This window comes from Panthera tigris, chromosome B2 (assembly GCF_018350195.1).
Source record: "Panthera tigris isolate Pti1 chromosome B2, P.tigris_Pti1_mat1.1, whole genome shotgun sequence".
Lineage (NCBI taxonomy): Eukaryota > Metazoa > Chordata > Mammalia > Carnivora > Felidae > Panthera > Panthera tigris.
Window position 1 is genome coordinate 109,978,044 of NC_056664.1, and position 18,883 is coordinate 109,996,926.

The following is an 18,883-nucleotide window of genomic DNA, read 5'->3' on the forward strand; positions in this document are numbered from 1 at the left end:
ACTGTTATCCTTAGTCAATGAATACATTTCTTCCATTCTTAGAAAGGTTGAGCTCTTTTACATGACTGAGGGCAAGTACATATATTTTACTAACATAATAAACAGTACTACTGACATGAGGGAAAGGATGTCCCTGTACGTCAGGTCCTTATAACATCAAATAACTGAACAAACAGTACTCCATTCAAATCATTAAAAACAAAAAGTGCCTCAGGTGGTTGAGCGTCTGACTTTGACTCAGGTCCTGATCTCACTGTTCGTGAGTTTGAGCCCTGTGTCAAGATTTAGATCCCCTGTCGCCCTCTCTCTCTGCCACTCCCTTGCTCATGCTCTGCCTCTCCCTCTCTCTCTAAAATAAATATTTTAAATAAATAAATAAATAAATAAATAAATAAATGCTGAAATACACCTGAGTTGAGCATTTGTTATATAAAAGAAATTTAGTAGGTGACAGGGCAAATAAAGACATATGACATATTCTTTGTACTGTCAAGAGATATATGACCTCTGGGAGGAAAGAACATGAAACATTAAATAACTACTAGAAAGATTGTAAGTGCTTAATGAGAGTACCATTTGCCTGCGCTCGAAGTTCAGGGCAAAGGGGCAGCTGTGGACTACACAGTGTTGTGCCGAGAGAACATCGCCTTCTCTGTTAACTGAATTCAACCTTTTATTGTCTCATTTTAATGCTTTAATTAATTACTTTATTTATTCATTGATTTAAAACACTTTTATAGCATGTGTGATGTGCCAGGCACTCTTCTAAGTCCTTTGCAAACATTAACGTAGTAAATCTTTATCACAATCCTACAAGGCCAGTGTTATTAACATCCACATTTTGCAGATTAGGAAACTGAGGCACTGGGCGGTGAAATATTTCACCCATGATCATACAACTAGTAGGTGAATTGGTCAAACTTTTTTTGTGTGTGTAGACAGCTATCAACGTAAGTCTAAGGACAAACATAAACCTAGCGGAAAAATTCCATCTGTCATTTACAAAATCTTGATTGAACGTCAGAATAGACAATGAGAAAGTTAAATTGCTAGAATAATCTTCTGAAGACAAAGACTTAGCAGACATTTGCTTAGAGTATTCTACCCTGAAGAGTTGCCTTTCTGACATTTGCATTTTTTCCATTACAATTCTATTTTGTTTTGTTTTACTTTATTTTATTTTGGTGGCAGTAGGTGCACATTTTTTAAAACTTTTTTCCCCCAAAGAAAGACATTATTCCTGTAGATGTTTCATTTTCAGTGATTCACTTGTTCTCACTCACCTACACTCCCACAGCAGTAAAACTAAAGCAAGGCTCAGACAGCTAATCTTCTGCACTCAGTGACACAAGCCAGACAGATGAATATTTCAGAGTTCATATTTTCTCTAGGGTTTGTAGACTTCTCCTCTTTCTATTCAGACTCTTATGAATGTCTTCTTGCCTTTCCTTCACCAAAGCCTGCTGCTGGGGCCAGGTTGGAACATGCCCTGGAACCTGGCATGGTGCCACGTTGGTATTGACTTCTTGATCTGTCTTCTGACATACATACTGCCGAGACCTGAAAAAACAGATCAGCTATTCATTAGACTGCGTTCTAGGTACGAGGCACCATGGGGTGTAGAGAGAACCGAGGATTCAGAAGGACCCGGCTTCTCATCTAGGCTCCCTGCTTTACTCCCATGGTGATTGTGGGCAAACTGTTCAAATTCCCTGAGACCCTGTGTCCTCATCTCCAAAATAATAGGAACAAAGCCAGCACAGAGACTCTGGGCTTGTTTTGAGATTAAGATAATGCATTTGAAATCGCCTTGGAACTCTTAAATGATTACACAGATAGAGGTGTTATTATTGCCACTGAGTAATATAAAACACCTAGATAGGTTCATCAACTTTAGTACTGATGATACCCTGAGGCGTTAATACAGGCAATTCTTCGCCTTTGTCTTTCCCCTTAGCACCTTTCTAATAGCAAGTGCTTCAGACATTAGAAACATGGCTTAATGAAAACTGAGGGGAGGGGCAGCCTTAATGAAGAATTTAATAATGGCTGATTGATTTAGTGACAAAGGGAAATTGCTTGCTGTTGTGCTGTTCAGTGTGATGCCAAGATGCCAGTTTTTCCTTGTCAGGCTGGAAGAAAAGATTGGGAAGTAGGAAGGTAATGACTTGTTTGTGATTTAGTTTGCTCTTTGCACCGATTGTAAGTTGTAGAGGATGCCCCAGGAGAGCACAGGCCAGTCAGCCCCCCAAATCCTTGCGTGGTCTGAGGCAGGAGAACACACTTCCTTGGTCTTGATTGTACAGGTAGTAAATAGGAGATATAGGTGTCAGTCTTCTCCATACAGTTTTTACATATTCTAGCAGCTCTGCTGTCTTTCAAGAGCCATGGTCTGTATAGCTTGGTGTCCCAGTTGTAAAATCCCTTTCTGGTGTTATTATTTCTTCTTACTACATGCTATGCATCATCCTCTCCAAGTTGATTTCAGATTCAGGATTTACTTAATGCTGTTTTGGAAAGCACAATCCAGAGTCAAGAGCTGCATTAATGTGCTAGTTTGTTATTTATGGCTTTCTTCCAACATACGAGGGAAGAAGAAAAATGGTGGAGCTCCTGTTGTTGGGATGTAAACCTCACACATGAACATATTTATTGCAGTGACCTCAGATTTGTAGAGTACAACAGCTAAACATAATTTCAAAGAGAAGGATGAAGGTAGGATTCCTGAAGATATAAAATCCCTCATTTCTTTGGAAGATATTTTACAGACTTTGGCAAGATCTCATGTAATAAGATTCTGCTTATGAATAGCCTGCTGAGCTGTTAATGGTAGTAATGTGACATGTTTGACAACAGAGGACTGGCGTGTCAAGAGTGGTTTTGACCTGCCCTTTGAATACAGTTAGCTAAGATGTTTTAATGTTTCTTTTCTTTGATTTAGACATATAATGATTTAGATAAAGATCATTTGATTCTCTTTTTGAAGCAAGATATTAAATTTAAAAACTTGATGAAATTTACTCTTGAAACCTTTGCAAACATGCTTTTCTTCATTGCCGATAATAGGATTTGCCTTGTTTTATTTCCTTTGGAATAACAATATATGTGTAAATTTTTCTCTTGACTTGGCCTCAGTTTTGGAAAACCATACTCAAAGTGTGTTATTTGAAACAAAATGCCTCTTGAATTCTGCCTTCACTGGTGCTATGGTTTATTCTCACTGCAAATAGTACATCATCCTTCCAAAGCTGATTTCAGATTCAAGTGTTACTTAATGCTATTTTGGTATTAATGCTATTTGGTATTTCTATAGGTAACATAAGGATGATCATAACGGAGATAGATTCTAAATTGGGCTTTTCTAATTAAAAATACTTTAGCATGATATTATGATGAATTTCAGGAATTAAAATGAACATATATTTTAAATGGGGCTCTAAGCCTAAACCAGAAATATAACCTTTTTCCTTCATCTTTCCAGTCTGTGTAGGTCTATAGACTTTTTGTCATAACACTAAGTTAGGCTATTATATTTATAAAGGAGATAGGCCAGCCATGGCGTGACAAATAAAGGTATTCAGCCATACATATTTCATAGATTTAAAGACAAATAGGTAACAGAGCTCTACACAAAGTTTTATTGTCTTATGTATTCAGGAAGTATTTTGAGATGTTATATCCTTAGGCCTATAAAAAGCCTGTATACTTTCCAAAGATTTAAAAATAATTTTTTGATCCTCGCCTTTTATAAGAATAAGTTATCTAAAGATCATCAATAATTTTTAAGTATAAACAGCCTTCAGTTCTGATTATATCCTGCCTGGTACACTATGTCTATGGTTACCATTACAATAAAAAGCATGCTCTGTATGTATTCCAACCAACATTTACTGAGCACTTTCTGTACACCTAGCGCTATGGAAGTGCTTTCACCTGCATCATGTCTTTGACTTTCCTCTCCTCCCCCCACCCCCCACCCCACCATTGCCAGTGAGATATAGTAAGATAATAATAGGTACTTCCATTTTTCATATTAGGGAACTGAGGCTCAGAATTACAGATCAATGACATGTCCTGGACCACACAGCTAATGAGGGACAGGGAAGGAATTCCATCTTGAAGTCTTCTGACACCATGCTTGATTAATGTTGGGATCCCACAGGGATTCTATTCCAAACTACTGATTTTACAGATGAGGAAATGATACCCAAAGCAAGTGAAAAATCACCTGAAGTTCCTTCTGAATTACTATGCTTTCTCCATTTGCCTCCAGATGTTTTTAGAAGTAAAAATAGAACTACTCCCTCATATGTACTCACTGTCTCATACTGTCTTCCTGGTGAGCCCATTACTTCCACTCACCTAATCCAGCAATCCTCTTCATCTCACTTGTTTCCTGAGGTCAAGATTTATTTCTCTAGCTTTTCCTAGACATGTCCACCTGAATATATGAGGGGAGAAAACTTAAAATGCAGGCTGCTCAAAAATTGAAATTGTTAACATTTTCATAAATTCAGTGATTCCTCTTGAAATGCTGGGATTTCCTTCTTGAATAATTATCTCATTTTCTTCTCAGCTCTGATTACATTACCCTTTCACTTACTTGAACTTAAGATCTGTATGTTTTTGACTCTGGAATTTGCACCCTTGAGCTTTCTCCTGAGTTTAGGATCTACTTTTTCAGATATTTACTTGATATATCTTTCTGAGTGTACCACATATTTCTCATACAATGGGTTTTATTCTAAACTCTACATTTCCAACTATCCCCAAAGGTATCCTCTTCTTGCATTATTGATTTTGATTAAAGATTTTACCATTTACTCAGGCTCTGAGGCTAGAAAATCTTTGTGTGTGTCATCTTTTACTCTTCCTTTAATCTTAGTCTCAGCATCTAATCAAGTATCAAATTTTAACAAGTTCATCTCTAAAATACTTCTCAAATTTGCCTTTTTTTTTTTTGCTCTTCTTTCTGCTGCCTTCACTGAGGCTGTGTCTTACTCCACAATTAGTGTTCTTGTGCTCTAGTCTACTCCCATTTTACAGCAACATAAAGAGCATTCATTGGGTTCTTCCAATGTGCCAGGCACTGTGCTAAGTGCAAGGCTGAAAAAGATCAAGACTCAATCACCTTTCTTTTCTTGCAGCTTTATGACATAAACTCAGTACAAGTAATTAAAATCTGTTGACAGTTTTAGACCCTAGTGTTATTTAACCCTAGTGTTCTTGTTTATTGGTGAAATTTCTTCAAATCTCATTTTTTTTAAATTTTGGAAATATGAAGCTACAAAGTGTTAGAATTACTGAGAGTGTTCCTGAGCTGCTTAAAAAACTACCATGCCTAGTTTTCAGGATAGTCGAAATGAGATTTTAGAAAATCATAGGAAGGCCTGGAAGTAAAGAAATGGTTGTAAAATATGAAACAGTGTATGTTTTCAAAAGCATTTTAGTTTGGTTTGGTAGAATACATGTTAAATTCTAATATGTCCCCTGAGTGCAGTAAATAAATGTCCTCTTAGGAGAAGATTTTTAAATAAAATAATCTTAAGACTCCTGAGGTATCTTAAAGGAAATTTACAGTGTGGTAAACACTATCTATAGTTTTGGTGAAAGTGGTTGTCAAATTTAATGCAGTACATTTCTATTGCTGATAGGTACACACTGGTGGATATTTTGCGTGCCATCTTACTTTCTTTAGAAGCTATGATTGAAGATCCTGAGCTTCAAGTGAATGGATTTGTTTTGATCATAGACTGGAGTAACTTCACCTTCAAGCAAGCCTCCAAACTTACACCAAGCATGCTGCGACTGGCTATTGAAGGCCTTCAGGTAAAGATTTATAAATTACCCAGTTTCTCAGTCTTTCACGTTTGATTTCTCTCATCTGATGTGTTAGAATGCCGAAATGTCTTACAGAATAATAAAAGGGGGAGCCTGGGTGGCTCAGTTGGTTGAGTGTCCTACTTCAGCTCAGGTCATGATCTTGCAGTTAGTGAGTTCGAGCCCTGCGTCAAGGTCTGTGCTGACAGCTCAGAGCCTGGAGTCTCCTTTGGATTCTGTGTCTCCATCTCTCTCCACCCCTCCCCTGCTCACACTCTGTCTCTGTCTCTCTCAAAAATGAATAAACTTAAAAAAAAATTAAAAATAAAAAAATTTAAAAAAGAATAATAAAAACATTTTTTTAAAAATAGTTTTTAAGCACAAGCACTAAAACCATAACTGGACAAAGGATTATAGAAGGAAAGTTGAAAGATGTGGCCTTTTCGTAGATGGGAGTTTGTAATACTGAGTGCAAATCTTACTACATCTAAACATAAATGTGGGTGCCAATTGGAGATTTTTATCTTGAGAAGCAGAACAAAGAGCACGTTTTCGATTTTAATTATTAGCTATTTAGCTTTCTTGTTTTGTTTCTCTTTCTTTTTCTGTGTGTATTAATTAATTAGGTAACTATTTGCTTTACTACTCAATTTAACCTAATGAATTGAGGATATGATTATTAATATCTTCGTGTTGCCCATAAAGCTGTTAGAAAGGCAATCGGTCAGTATGTATTTTGATATCTAAGATTTGGAATAACTGTTCTGAATTACTTCTCTAGACTTAATTGGGGATTTTTTTGCTGCTGCTGCTGCTACTGCTGTTGTTGTTGTTGCTATTTTTGGTGGAAAGCCTATCACATAGAATTTATATAGGAATGGTGCGTCTTCCAGGGAATGACACTTACCTGGTTAGGAATTATAAAATGGAAAATCAATTATTAATTAGTGACATGTCATAAACCTACTAGTGATAATTTCTTTTTAACTTTTAGGATGTCCTTCTGCTCTCTGTAGTTTGCTTTATGGTACTTTGTATACGATATTTATGGGATAAATTTTAAATTCCTAAAAAAGATTTGAGAAGTAACTCTTCAGTGATATTATTTACTGTTTACTTTCCGTGTATTCAACATGCATTTTAGAGGTTTGCAAGTCAACAGTCAATTTTTGTAACTTTTACCACTGAAAATACCACTCGTTTTAAAATAACTAATTATATCTTTGTCATTCATTAGGCTGGAAGGTCAGACTTTATTTTTTTATGTTGAAGAGCCAAAATCATGCAGACCTCTGCTCCATAGGAATTTCTGACTGTGTCTGTAGGCACCTAAACTGATGGCTGATGACTCAATAAAAATGGTCCTCTTCTCCAGGCAGCAGGACATCATAACCAAATTGAATTCACAGTTTGGATGTTGCCTCTGAAGTGAATGAGACACACTGATCCTTTTTCTCTATATAGGTTTTTCCTGATGCAGGTTTCCTGACTTGCTCTTGGTGAGTCAGACTTGCTGCTGCCTTTTCTTCAACACCTTTTTTAAAACTCCATAGAGATAGATAATAGGTGTTGGGAGAGGACATAGGATAAGCATGTTTGGAAATGTGTATATCATGTAGAATCACTCCTGATTCTACCCTGTTGTCAGCAGTGTGTAAAGTGTCCTTCGCTTTGTGGGGTGCTTGGGTGACCCAGTCCGATAAGCATCCAACTCTTGATTTCAGCTCAGGTCATGATCTCACGGTTGGTGAGTTCAAGTCCCACGTTGGGCTCTGCACTGAATTGAGGAGCCTGCTTGAGATTCTCTCTCTCTCTCTTTCTCTCTCTCTCTCTTCCACTTGCTCTCCCTCAAAAATAAACATTTAAAAAAAATAAATAAAGTGTCACTTTGTAAAGAAAATTGGCTTCTACAACCATGCTACTTAACACATAATGGTAATCTAGCCTTTTATAATTTTTTTAACCTGCCATCTTCTTTTTTTTTAGCTTTTTAAAAATGTTTTATTTATTTTTGAGAGAGCACAAGCAAGGGAGGGAAAGAGAGAGAGGAAGACAGAGGATTTGAAGTAGGCTCTGTGCTGACAACAGTGAGCCCGATGTGGGGCTTAAACTCACAAACTGTGAGATCATGACCTGAGCCGAAGTTTGACACTCAACTGACTGAGCCACCCAGGTGCCCCTACCTGCCGTCGTCTTCTTTCTGCACTAGGGATAGGCAGGCCTTCAGCTACATGAAGGACTGGAGAACTCATATTATTTGTAAGAAATTGAAAATAAAAAAAGCATCTCAGGATAGACTCAGTATCTTGCTATTTACCAACTTACATGGTTTTTGGAGTCATTTAATAGTAACATTGTAAGCCATTCCAGGAGAGAAAACTGACAACTTGGACATGTTTGGGAACTTCCCTATAAGCATGGCTACTATCAGAATTTCTTTAAGTGCTAGGTGTCAGCACAACAGGAGCTACCGTCAATTTAAATCTTTGTGTTTGTGTTGGAGAGGGAAGGATCCCTTGTGCTGGCTGCACGTAGGGACCCGCCTTGTTTCTATTTCCCATAAATGTTTCAGTCCCCTTACCTTTCTCCCAGGACCCAGACTGAGTAAGAGAGTTGATTTCCTCTAATTGCCAACTGGGAAGCCATCTAAAGGAACTCTTTCTGGGAATAAATTTGACATGTTACTAATCTTTAAACTAGATGTTTCTCCAGTTCAGATTGATTTTTAAATGCTCTGTATCTCTGTCTCTGTCTGTATCTATGACTACTTATATATCTAGATCTAAAAACAATAGTAATTCTGAATAAGAATATAAGATGTGCTAAAAACGTTCCATTCATTGGGGCATGGGGCATTTCATAGTCTTCTACTGAAGTAACATTTTTTTACGGCTTTCGTAATCATGACTCTGTTTTACTTTGCATATATTATGTATGACATATTATTGCATATTGATACATGTTTCACTCTAAGCATCAATTTAAACTGTTTATTTTTTTGAGATTAATGTAAGTCCAAAAAAAGTTTGAAGTAAGATATATACACAATGTCAGGTTGCTAAACACAACTACTACCCTCATCAAGACCACCACCACTACCACAATAGTAAACCCCTTCCAATGAACCTGGTCAGGGAAATGAAGAGATAGGATGTTTTGTAACAACTCAGTGAGAATTTATACCATGCTATAATCTTGCTATAATATGTTACTTTTATTTAGGCGAACACAACAAATATTCAAGGTACTTGAACCAAAAATAAGAAAGGCTACCAATGGGTCTAGTGCCAGGAAGAAAACTTACTTTAATTATGTGTGTTGTTAATAGGATGATGTAATTGTGTTTTGAAGAGGCCCCATCTCTTTTCCTTTTCAAGTGATTGTATAACCTTTCTAAATTCACACACCAAACCCCCCTTTTCTCAAGCAAAAGAGGATTTTGAATGATCTGGCTAGAGATAGCACCTGACACCTGGGAAAAAGACACATAGACCATTGCTTTTAAGATCCACCTATGATCAAAGTGCAAGGTCAATAGAAAGATAATGCAGAGGGGTGGAAATAGAATGGTCTTTAGAGGCAGATAGACCCGGGTTTGGATGACAACAATGCTACATATTAAATACTTGGGCAAATGACGCACCTTGTTTGAATCTCAGTCCATTCACTTATACCAATTTTAGAGTATTAAATTAGAAATGATACATCTTTTGCTTAGGAGGTGATAGCAATGCTCAAAGTAATTGGTGTGGATAAGCTCATTTGTCAGGCGGCATATTTTTCTGCAAGTGTGCTGTTTTTCTTACAATTCAGTGACTACTTAGACTGTGAAGACTTAAAGTTGATTGACTTTGGGAATCTGAATAACATCACATTTTGCTTTTAGTGTTCAGGTTTTCAATACACAGGTTGTATTTTTTTTTTTTTTGTCACTTCACTGTGTGGTTAAGTAACATCTAGATATTTTCACGTTAGACGCCAAATAAAATATTTGTTCATGTTGGAAACCAAATGAAAAACGAAATTGTTTCACCTGGTGAAAATTAATCTTTATTTTTTGGGGGAGAAACTCCAGGCACAGTGGGAAAGATAGCAAATATGTGGATATCCTTGGCCTGGATGGATGAACAAGAGTTTACTAAGTGGATGAGGACAGGAAGAACCTGTCAGACAGGAAAACTTTGGGGAGGTGTTTTGAACAAACACACAGCTGTAAGGGGTCAAAAGTACATGACAAATCTGTTTTGAGGAAACTAGACCAAGAAGTGAATTGAGGCAAATGATCAGAGATGAGCAAAGGAAGACTGGCTGAGAACTGTTTCAGTGGGGTGGCGGATGGCACCCTCTGTGGTTTGGCCTGTGTTTCTCCAGACTTGGGGAGGTTTGGGACAGGAAAGTGACCTGGTCACTCTTCTGCTTTGGAAAGATGTCTCAAGTAGAGAAACAATAAAACAAGATTCAGGGTGGCTGAGTCAGTTGAGCACCAACTTCAGCTCAGGTCATGATCTCATGGTTGGTGAGTTCGAGCCCCATGTCAGGCTCTGCACTGACGGCTTAGAGCCTGGAGCCTGCTTCAGATTCTGTGTCTCCCTCTCCCCCTCGCCCCTTCTTGTGCCCTGTCTGTCTCTCTCAAAAATAAAATAAACATAAAAAAAAATTTTAGAGAGCTTCCATACTACCGTGGTGGTAACTATGTTGATATCATTTTATAGGACAGGAAATGAAACTTCAAGAAGTTTAAGAGACTTAACCAATTTTTCTCACCTGACATGAAGGGTTGAGTCCAGGTTGTCTGACTCCAAAGACCAATGTGTTTCCTGAATCTTGTTTTATTGTTTCTAGGGCTGTGCTTCAGAAAAAGTGGGTAGGCTCAGATTAGAGTGACTTCCCTCCCCCATGCCAAAATCCTCACAATATACAATTTGTTTTTTGGGGTAGAGAGAACAATTCTAACTAACGAAGTCGCAAATGGCTGGCCCGTGGCCTTGCACTTTCTTTGACTCCTAGTGGCAGAACCACTTTCTTCTTTCCCAGTGAGCATCCACTTTAAGTGATTGTCAGCCTCTCAGTCCCTGTGATGAAGGCCCACGTGAAAGGCACTTTTATCATAGCCAAAAAGAACTTTTATCAACACAACCACAGATTGATAAACCACTCATGATCATGGTCCAAGATAATTCTGTATGCTTTCTCTGTGCAGAATCTGTAAATATTTTTTAAATTTTTTAAAAATTTAAAAATTTTATTTAAATCCAAGTTAGTTAACATATAGTGTAATAATGATTTCAGGAGTAGAATTTAGTGATTCATCACTTACATGTAACACCCAGTGCTCATCCCAGCAAGTACCCTCCTTAATGTCCATCACCCATTTAGCCCATCCCCCACCCAAGACTCTGCCAACAACCCTCAGTTTGTTCTCTGTATTTAAGAGTCTCTCATGGTTTGTCTCCCTCTCTGTTTTTATCTTATTTTAGCTTCCCTTCCCCTACGTTCATCTGTTTTGTTTCTTAAGTTCCACATATGAGTGAAATCATACGGTATTTGTATTTCTCTGATTGACTTATTTCACTTAGCATAATACCCTCCAGTTCCATCCACGTTGTTGCCAATGTCAACATTTAATTCTTTTTGATCACCAAGTAATATTCCATTGTGTATATATAGCAGATCTTCTTTATGCATTTGTCAGTCTAGGGATATTTGGGCTTTTTCCATAATTTGGCTATTGTTGATAGTGCTGCTATAAACATTGGGGAGCATGTGCTCCTTCAAGTCAGCATTTTTGTATCTTTTGGATAAATACCCAGTAGTGCAATTGCTGGGTCATAGGATAGTTCTATTTTTAATTTTTTGAGGAACCTCCATACTGTTTTCCAGAGTGACTGTACCAGTTTGCATTCCCAGTGCAAAAGGGTTCCTCTTTCTCCACATCCTTGCCAACATCTGTTGTTGCCTGAGTTGTTAATTTTTTTTTAAATGAAAGGCATCAGAGGCACCTGGGTGGCTCGGTCAGTTTAGTGTCTGACTTTGACTCAGGTCATTATCTCACAGCTTGTGAGTCTGAGCCCCTCATAGGGCTCTCTGCTGTCAGCACAGAGCTTGCTTTGGATCCTCTGTCCCCCTCTCTCTCTGCCCCATCCTTGCTCGCATGTGTGCGGTCTCTCTCTCTCTCTTTCAAAAATAAATAAATATTAAATAAATAAATAAACAAATAAATGAGAGGCATCAAACAATTTTACCAATATAATGTAGCTCCTTGATAGATGAGAAGCAACATCAGATATTTTTGTGGAAATAAATTATTCAGACTTCATTGGAAAGAAACAAGAAAGAAAATTATCTCGCTACTTATAAGAAGTTCATTGATTGGGGTAGTCATAGTAACAGGAAGCATCTTAGAAAATCAATACACGATTAAGTGGATGTGACTTGTAGCCCTGGGAAGCCAATTAAAACATGAAATGTTTGGAGATACCTGGCACAGCTTAGACTGCTTGAATTTACAGTGAAGCAATGTCCTTTTTAATATTTTTTTGTCATTGTTGCCCTATTTTTCTAAAATACTAGCATTCTTAAAACTCTTTAGTAATGAAAAAATCAAACTCTTATGAATCCAGAATCTCTTGTCATTTTTTTTAACTTATCCTAACCCTACCTGTGTTGTTTGTTGTTCTTTGGATATATCTATCTGTTATTCCCTCCCAGCTCTGTTCTCCTGTGTCTCAGTGCTTTTGTTTCACAATTTCACAGGAATCCCCAAACTCCATCTGCTGAAAAGTACATAATGTAGTCAAGGCGCAGCTTGCTGTCAGGGGGGTTGGCTGTAACAAGGAACTGAATAGCTCTTTGAGTTTCTACTTAAGACTCAGATGTAAGGGCCATCGCAAAATGCCTAAATCAGTGCCAGATATTTTAAGAGCCCTTAATAAGTAGGACTTGTGAAAGAATAAAGAATATGTAATCAATTCACAGTACCTAATGGCAGCCCTTTCTTCTGTCTAAAGGGTCTAGTGTTAGAAGCGGTCACCAATCTGCTAGCTTTGAGAGCTCTAGTCATTCATGTGGAAGGCAGAAAGTGCTGCTGCTACAAATTCTGGCTCTGACTGTTTGGAAGCCCAGTCCTACCAGGGGGAGCTTGCCAAAAACAGAAGACATGCTAATGACTTGGAACATCACTGTCCAAGGCTAGCGGGTGACGAGCCCCATTAACTTCAGTCCAGCATTAGTTTGTGCAGTCCTCCAAATCCTACCTACAATTTCTGGCAGCTTCCAAATTGCACGTGTTTGTGTGTGTGTGTGTGTGTGTGTGTGTGTAGAATGGTTAAGAGAGAATATCCAAAAAGAACTCAGTGAGATATTGAGTTAATTAGGAATTCCTAATAAAACAAAAGGGCTCTGTGCTTTGCAACAGTGTTCTTTGCAATGATTGTTAACCTGCCAATAGTTTGCAAGCTTATAGTGCTTTGGACAGCAGCAGAAACTTCTTGCATTCAAGCTACCTTGTAAACTTAAGGCAGCATTATGGTGCATTGATAGGAGAGGGCTGAAACAATGCCTGTCTTTTTAAAAATGAACACAGATTCATGAACTGCATTCATTCAGACAGCCTGAAGGTGGGAGAGTTTATTTCCACATTGTGTATGCACAGGCAGAACCATATTGAGAAACAGTGACAAGGGCAGTGTGTAAAAAAAGTGACATTTTCTTCATCACATGCATAGCTGTCTGAGCTAAGTGTGCTTCCTTTCAGTTGTTACTTAACCTAAAACAAATGAGTGAAACCCTTGAAGTTGCTTTATTTCATGGTGTGATAATGTGGTGGTTTGGCTGAGAGGTTTAGTCCCCAGAAGTAGGACGTTGGAAGTCTTTTTAAAAGCTGACAATAGGCATGTAAAAGCTATATATAATATTTAGTTCAGCAAGCAAGCTAAGGATTATATAATCTTTGGTAATGGGCTAGGTTAATTCTATGCATATACACACACACAGCACATACATGTATATATAAATGTATATATCATTATCTTTTCTTGTATTAAAATTGCTGTTTATTTTTTATTTAAAATTTTTTTTCACATTTATTCAATTTTGAGAGGCAGAGAGAGACAGAGCACAAGCGGGGGAGGGGCAGAGAGAGAGGGAGACACAGAATCTGAAGCAGGCTCCAGGCTCCGAGCTGTCAGCACAGAGCTGGACGTGGGGCTTGAACTCACAAACCATGAGATCATGACCTGAGCTGAAGTCAGATGCTTACCGACTGAGCCACCCAGGTGCCCCAAAATTGCTGTTTATTTTTTGATTAGCAGCTAAATCTGTTTAAAATGTCTAGTTGTAGGAAGTAGGTGTCAACTTTGACAAAAATGAAGAGATTGGTGCTCTTGAGTTATTCAACACGTATTTACTGACTTAAAGTAGAGAGTATTATCAATAAAATTTACTACGTGTACACTTTCAACTACTGAGGAAGAGACTACTTATCATTTTGCTTCAAATGGCCAAATAATTGCAGTGACAAAATGGAAAGAAGCAAATAGCAATCTTTTGGTCTGAGTCAGTGAGATAATGATAAATGGATAGAAAGTAATTATCTGTAATGAAAAACTGAACGAACCATATGAGCTGTTCTGCATTTCATTTTATTTGCTATGTTTAGACATGTCCTTAACTAGAGAACAAAAAGATGAGTAAGTGCAAGTTCTCTTTTATTCTTTTTAGTATCAATGCAAATGCATCTTGATATATCCCTCTTCCCCAATGGCACTTTATTTTTTTACTCTCTTCAATTCTAAACTGCAAAATGAACATTCACTTATCCTTTCAAAAAATTAGTTTTGAATACTCTTCAACCTTAAAAAAGAAGGAAATTCTGCCATTTGCAACAGTATGCACGAACCTGGAGGACGTTATGCTAAGTGAAATAAACCATGCACAGAAAGACGAATGAATACATGATTTCACTTATACGTGGAATCTAAAAAAAATTATTCATAGTAACAGGAATAGAATGGTGGTTATCAGGGGCGGAGAGATGAGGGAAATGGGGAGATGCTGGCCAAAGGATACAGAGTCTCAGTTATAAGATGAATAAGTCTGGAAACCTAATGTACAGCATGGTGACTATAGTTAGTAGTGGTATACTGTATACTTGAAATTTGCTAAGAGAGTAGACATTAAATGTTTTTAACACACACACACACACACACACACACACACACACACACGGTAATTATGTTAGGTGAAACATATGTTAATTAGCTTGATTGTGGCAATGAGTTTACAATGTGTATATGTAACATAATCTGCTGTGTACCTTAAATATATGCAATTTTTATTTGTCAGTCATTACTAAATAATTCTGGGGCAATATTAGGACCCTAGTGTCATCAGATTCTCCTACAGATGTTGATAAAATTGACATGCTTATTTTTCAAATGTTTAGCCATTTTACCTTCATAAATATAACTTCATGGACATCTAAATCAAAATTTTTTGGAATATCAAATTGAGGTGTCATTTTTGTTTTTGTAAATTTTAAAATTCTGGTACCATATTGCCCAAATCATGGAGGTACGTGATTCTTCTGTCTCTTCCATGGGTAGCACTCTTGCTATATTTTCTTTTCTTTTTTTTTTTTTCTTTTTTCTTTTTTTAAAATTTACATCCAAATTAGTTAGCATATAGTGCAACAATGATTTCAGGAGTAGATTCCTTAGTGCCTCTTACCCATTTAGCCCATCCCCCACTCCCATAACCCCTCCAGTAACCCTCAGTTTGTTCTCCATATTTATGAGTCTCTTCTGTTTTGTCCCCCTCCTTGTTTTTATATTATTTTTGTTTCCCTTCCCTTATGTTCATCTCATATGAGTGAAGTCATATGATTTTTGTCTTTCTCTGACTAATTTCACTTATCATAATACCCTCCAGTTCCATCCACATAATTGCAAATGGCAAGATTTCATTCTTTTTGATTGCCGACTAATACTCCATTGTGTGTGTGTGTATATATATATATATATATATATATATATATATATATACACACACACCATATCTTCTTTATCCATTCATCCATCGATGGACATTTGGGCTCTTTCCATACTTTTGTTATTGTTGATAGTGCTGCTATAAACATGGGGGCGCATGTGTCCCTTCGAAACAGCACACCTGTATCCCGTGGATAAATGCCTAGTAGTGCAATTGCTGGGTTGTAGGGTAGTTCTATTTTAGTTTTTTGAGGAACCTCCATACTGTTTTCCAGAGTGGCTGCACCAGCTTGCATTCCCATTTGCTATATTTTCTTAAGATTTATCTGGAAATAAAATACTCTTTATCCTTCATCATAACTATTCTGAAAAGAGCTGCAGTTAGAGAAACCACAATAAATTCATAAGAAGAATGCCTCCTAGAATACTATTTGATGCACAGTTAATAACAGTGTGTTTCTATAGCTTAAAGTTGACTGCATTTTGCAAAGCCCCAATTAGTTGGAATTTTAAGATGTGAATGAATATGAGGTAGTTACATAAGGTACTAATAGCTGCTATAACAAACAGATCAAAATGTGTACATTGGTTCAAACATCTTGCCACGCAGCCCAATAAGGTGCTTCTCCTAGTGAATCAATGACCCACGTTCCTTCCACCGTACTGTCCTGCCATTTTCTAGGTATACTCTTCAGGGTCACTTTGTTCAATTCCATTCTATTTCCCTAAAGGTTGAAAAAGCATGGAGAATCACACATTATATATTTCTTTGGGACAGACCTGAAAACAGTGCACATTGCTTTCTTTCAAATTTTATTGGTTAGAAAAAACAGCCAAGTAGACACCCATAACTATAAAGGAGGTGAAGAAATGTAGGTTAGCTGTGATCATACGAAGAAGAGGAATGGTGGACATCTTGTATTCTCTTTTAGAAAACTGAGTCTCTAAAATAAGTTTTTTTTTTAAATGTTTGCTTATGCTCTCTGAAAGTAAGAGGTGATAATTAGACAGTGTTTCAAGGAAGTTTAATTGCTACATTCAAGCACAATGGAATAAATGCATCTTTCCTACAATTCATTATATGACTCTGTACCAGACTAGTTCTGCCTAGGTAAAGGGCTAGCAATTTATATGCCTCGTTTGTTTCTTGGTTTGTTTTACCTGAAAGAGTACAGAGGAGGTAAAATGGCAGAGTATTTGCATTCTCTTAAATGTGTTTCTTCTGTTTTTCACACTTGTTGATAGTTTTGCTAGATATAGAAATGTGAATTCAAAATAATTTTCCCTTAGAACTTTGAAATCATTATTTCATAGTTGTTAGACATCCATTATTTTTTATAAGAAGGCTGGCTTCAGATAAACCTTTGTTGCTCTGTAGGTATCTACACTTTGTAAAAGATTTTAGGATTTTCTTCACCTTTGGCATTTGCAAGCATGCTCTTGGGAGCAGATCTTTTATGTGTGTACCAGATCATAATGAAACTTTTTATTATTCCTTTTAGTTAGAAAAAGAAACATTTTTATTATTCTTTCCTCTGAATTTTTCTCTGATCCTTTTTCTTGTATTTCTATAGCATGGACTTTATGTCTGTGGTCTTAATCCTCTGCATATCATAATGTTTCATGATCACATGTATTTTTTCTTATTAAACTTTTAAATTTTGTCTTGAGATCATTGTAGATTCATGTGCAGTTGTAAGAAGCAGTACAGAGAAATCTCATGTTTCCCTCAGTGATAACATCTTGTAAAAATACTATAGCATCTCACAACTAGGGTGTTAATGTTGATAGAATAGAGAATGAAAGTCCTGACTGCTCGCTCAACCTGCTCTGACATTACTCTGTGGGGGATGGGGTGCCTCATAACAGCCTGGAAATGTGCCACTTCCAGGCTTCCTTCTCCCCCTTTGTTGGTATGGATGGTGGTGAGGTCACATGATTTTCTTTTCTTTTCTTTTCTCTTTTCTTTTCTTTTCTCTTTTCTTTTCTTTTCTTTTCTTTTCTTTTCTTTTCTCTTTTCCTTGCCTTGTGTTTCCTTGCCTCTTCTTTTCTTTTCTTCTTTTCTTTTCTTTTCTTTTCTTTTCTTCTCTTTTCTTTTCTTTTTCTTCTGTTTTCTTTTCCCTGTGGTGTACAGCTGGAGTAAAGTAGCTGTTGCCTAAAAGCTTTGTATGTTGTGAGTATACCTTTCCTGGTCCTTTGCCCAGTGAGGGCAAGCTTTTGTTAGGGCTTTTTTTTGTCTGTGCCTATTGGAATTTCCAGGTGCCAGTTTCCTGAGCTCTAAGTCTGAAATGTATAAGGCAAAAATCAAACCAGGGAATTGACCTAGGTCATTCTTTGGGTCCTACAGTTTCTAGCTGGTTAGAAACTACTTTCATAGTCTTCTTATGTTTGGTTTGCATTTAATGCCCAGTTTTTAAAGTTATATTTAATGGGAAGAATAAGGAAAAGTATGACTATCCCATCTTCTTGGAAGTAGAAGTCAGACCCCCATGTATTTTTCATCTTTTAAAATTTTATCAAATGCCTGATTTAATAATGTTACTTTGCCTCTTTTACAGCGTTTGTATAAATTTTCTATAAATTTGTTATTGTTCGAACTGTTTACTATCATTTAAATTTATAGAGGGAGGTGAGGACATTAAGCTCATTCAGTTTGCTATATTGACTTGGAAGCTCCATAATGCCTTAAAGTCTTTTTAAATGCCTGTAAGTAATGCCTTAAAGCCAGTCATTATCAGGTTTATGATCACAGAATGATAGAAATAAAGTTCAGGAGGCATAATATTTTTACTTTTACATATAGGTCTAGAGAGAAATTATTCTTTCATGAGGTAGTAGTTTTGTTGTTATTATTATGTTTTCCAATCTAAATTCCCAGAGATATTTTTTCTGAGGTGAAATATAGAGTAAATTTATTTCCAAAATCAAAATTCTAAAGAATATACTTACTTACAGTTTTTTATAAATAAGTATAGGCCTACTTAAACTAAAACTTTGAAGCGCAGAAAGCTGGGTTTATTTGCAACTGGGTAGTGATTCAGACAGATAGGCAGCTTTATCACCTGGTTTCAAAAGAA

At 36.9% G+C, this 18,883-nt stretch overlaps 1 protein-coding gene across 1 annotated transcript in view; it reads left to right on the plus strand.

Moving 5' to 3' along the window:
• The window catches only part of CLVS2 (clavesin 2), a 63,012-nt gene that overhangs the window by 6,058 nt on the left and 38,071 nt on the right, over positions 1-18,883 (plus strand). Inside the window, exon 2 of the mRNA XM_007078668.3 lies at positions 5,655-5,829. Within this exon, the coding sequence (XP_007078730.1) occupies positions 5,655-5,829 (175 nt within the window). The remainder of the gene's footprint in view (positions 1-5,654; positions 5,830-18,883) is intronic.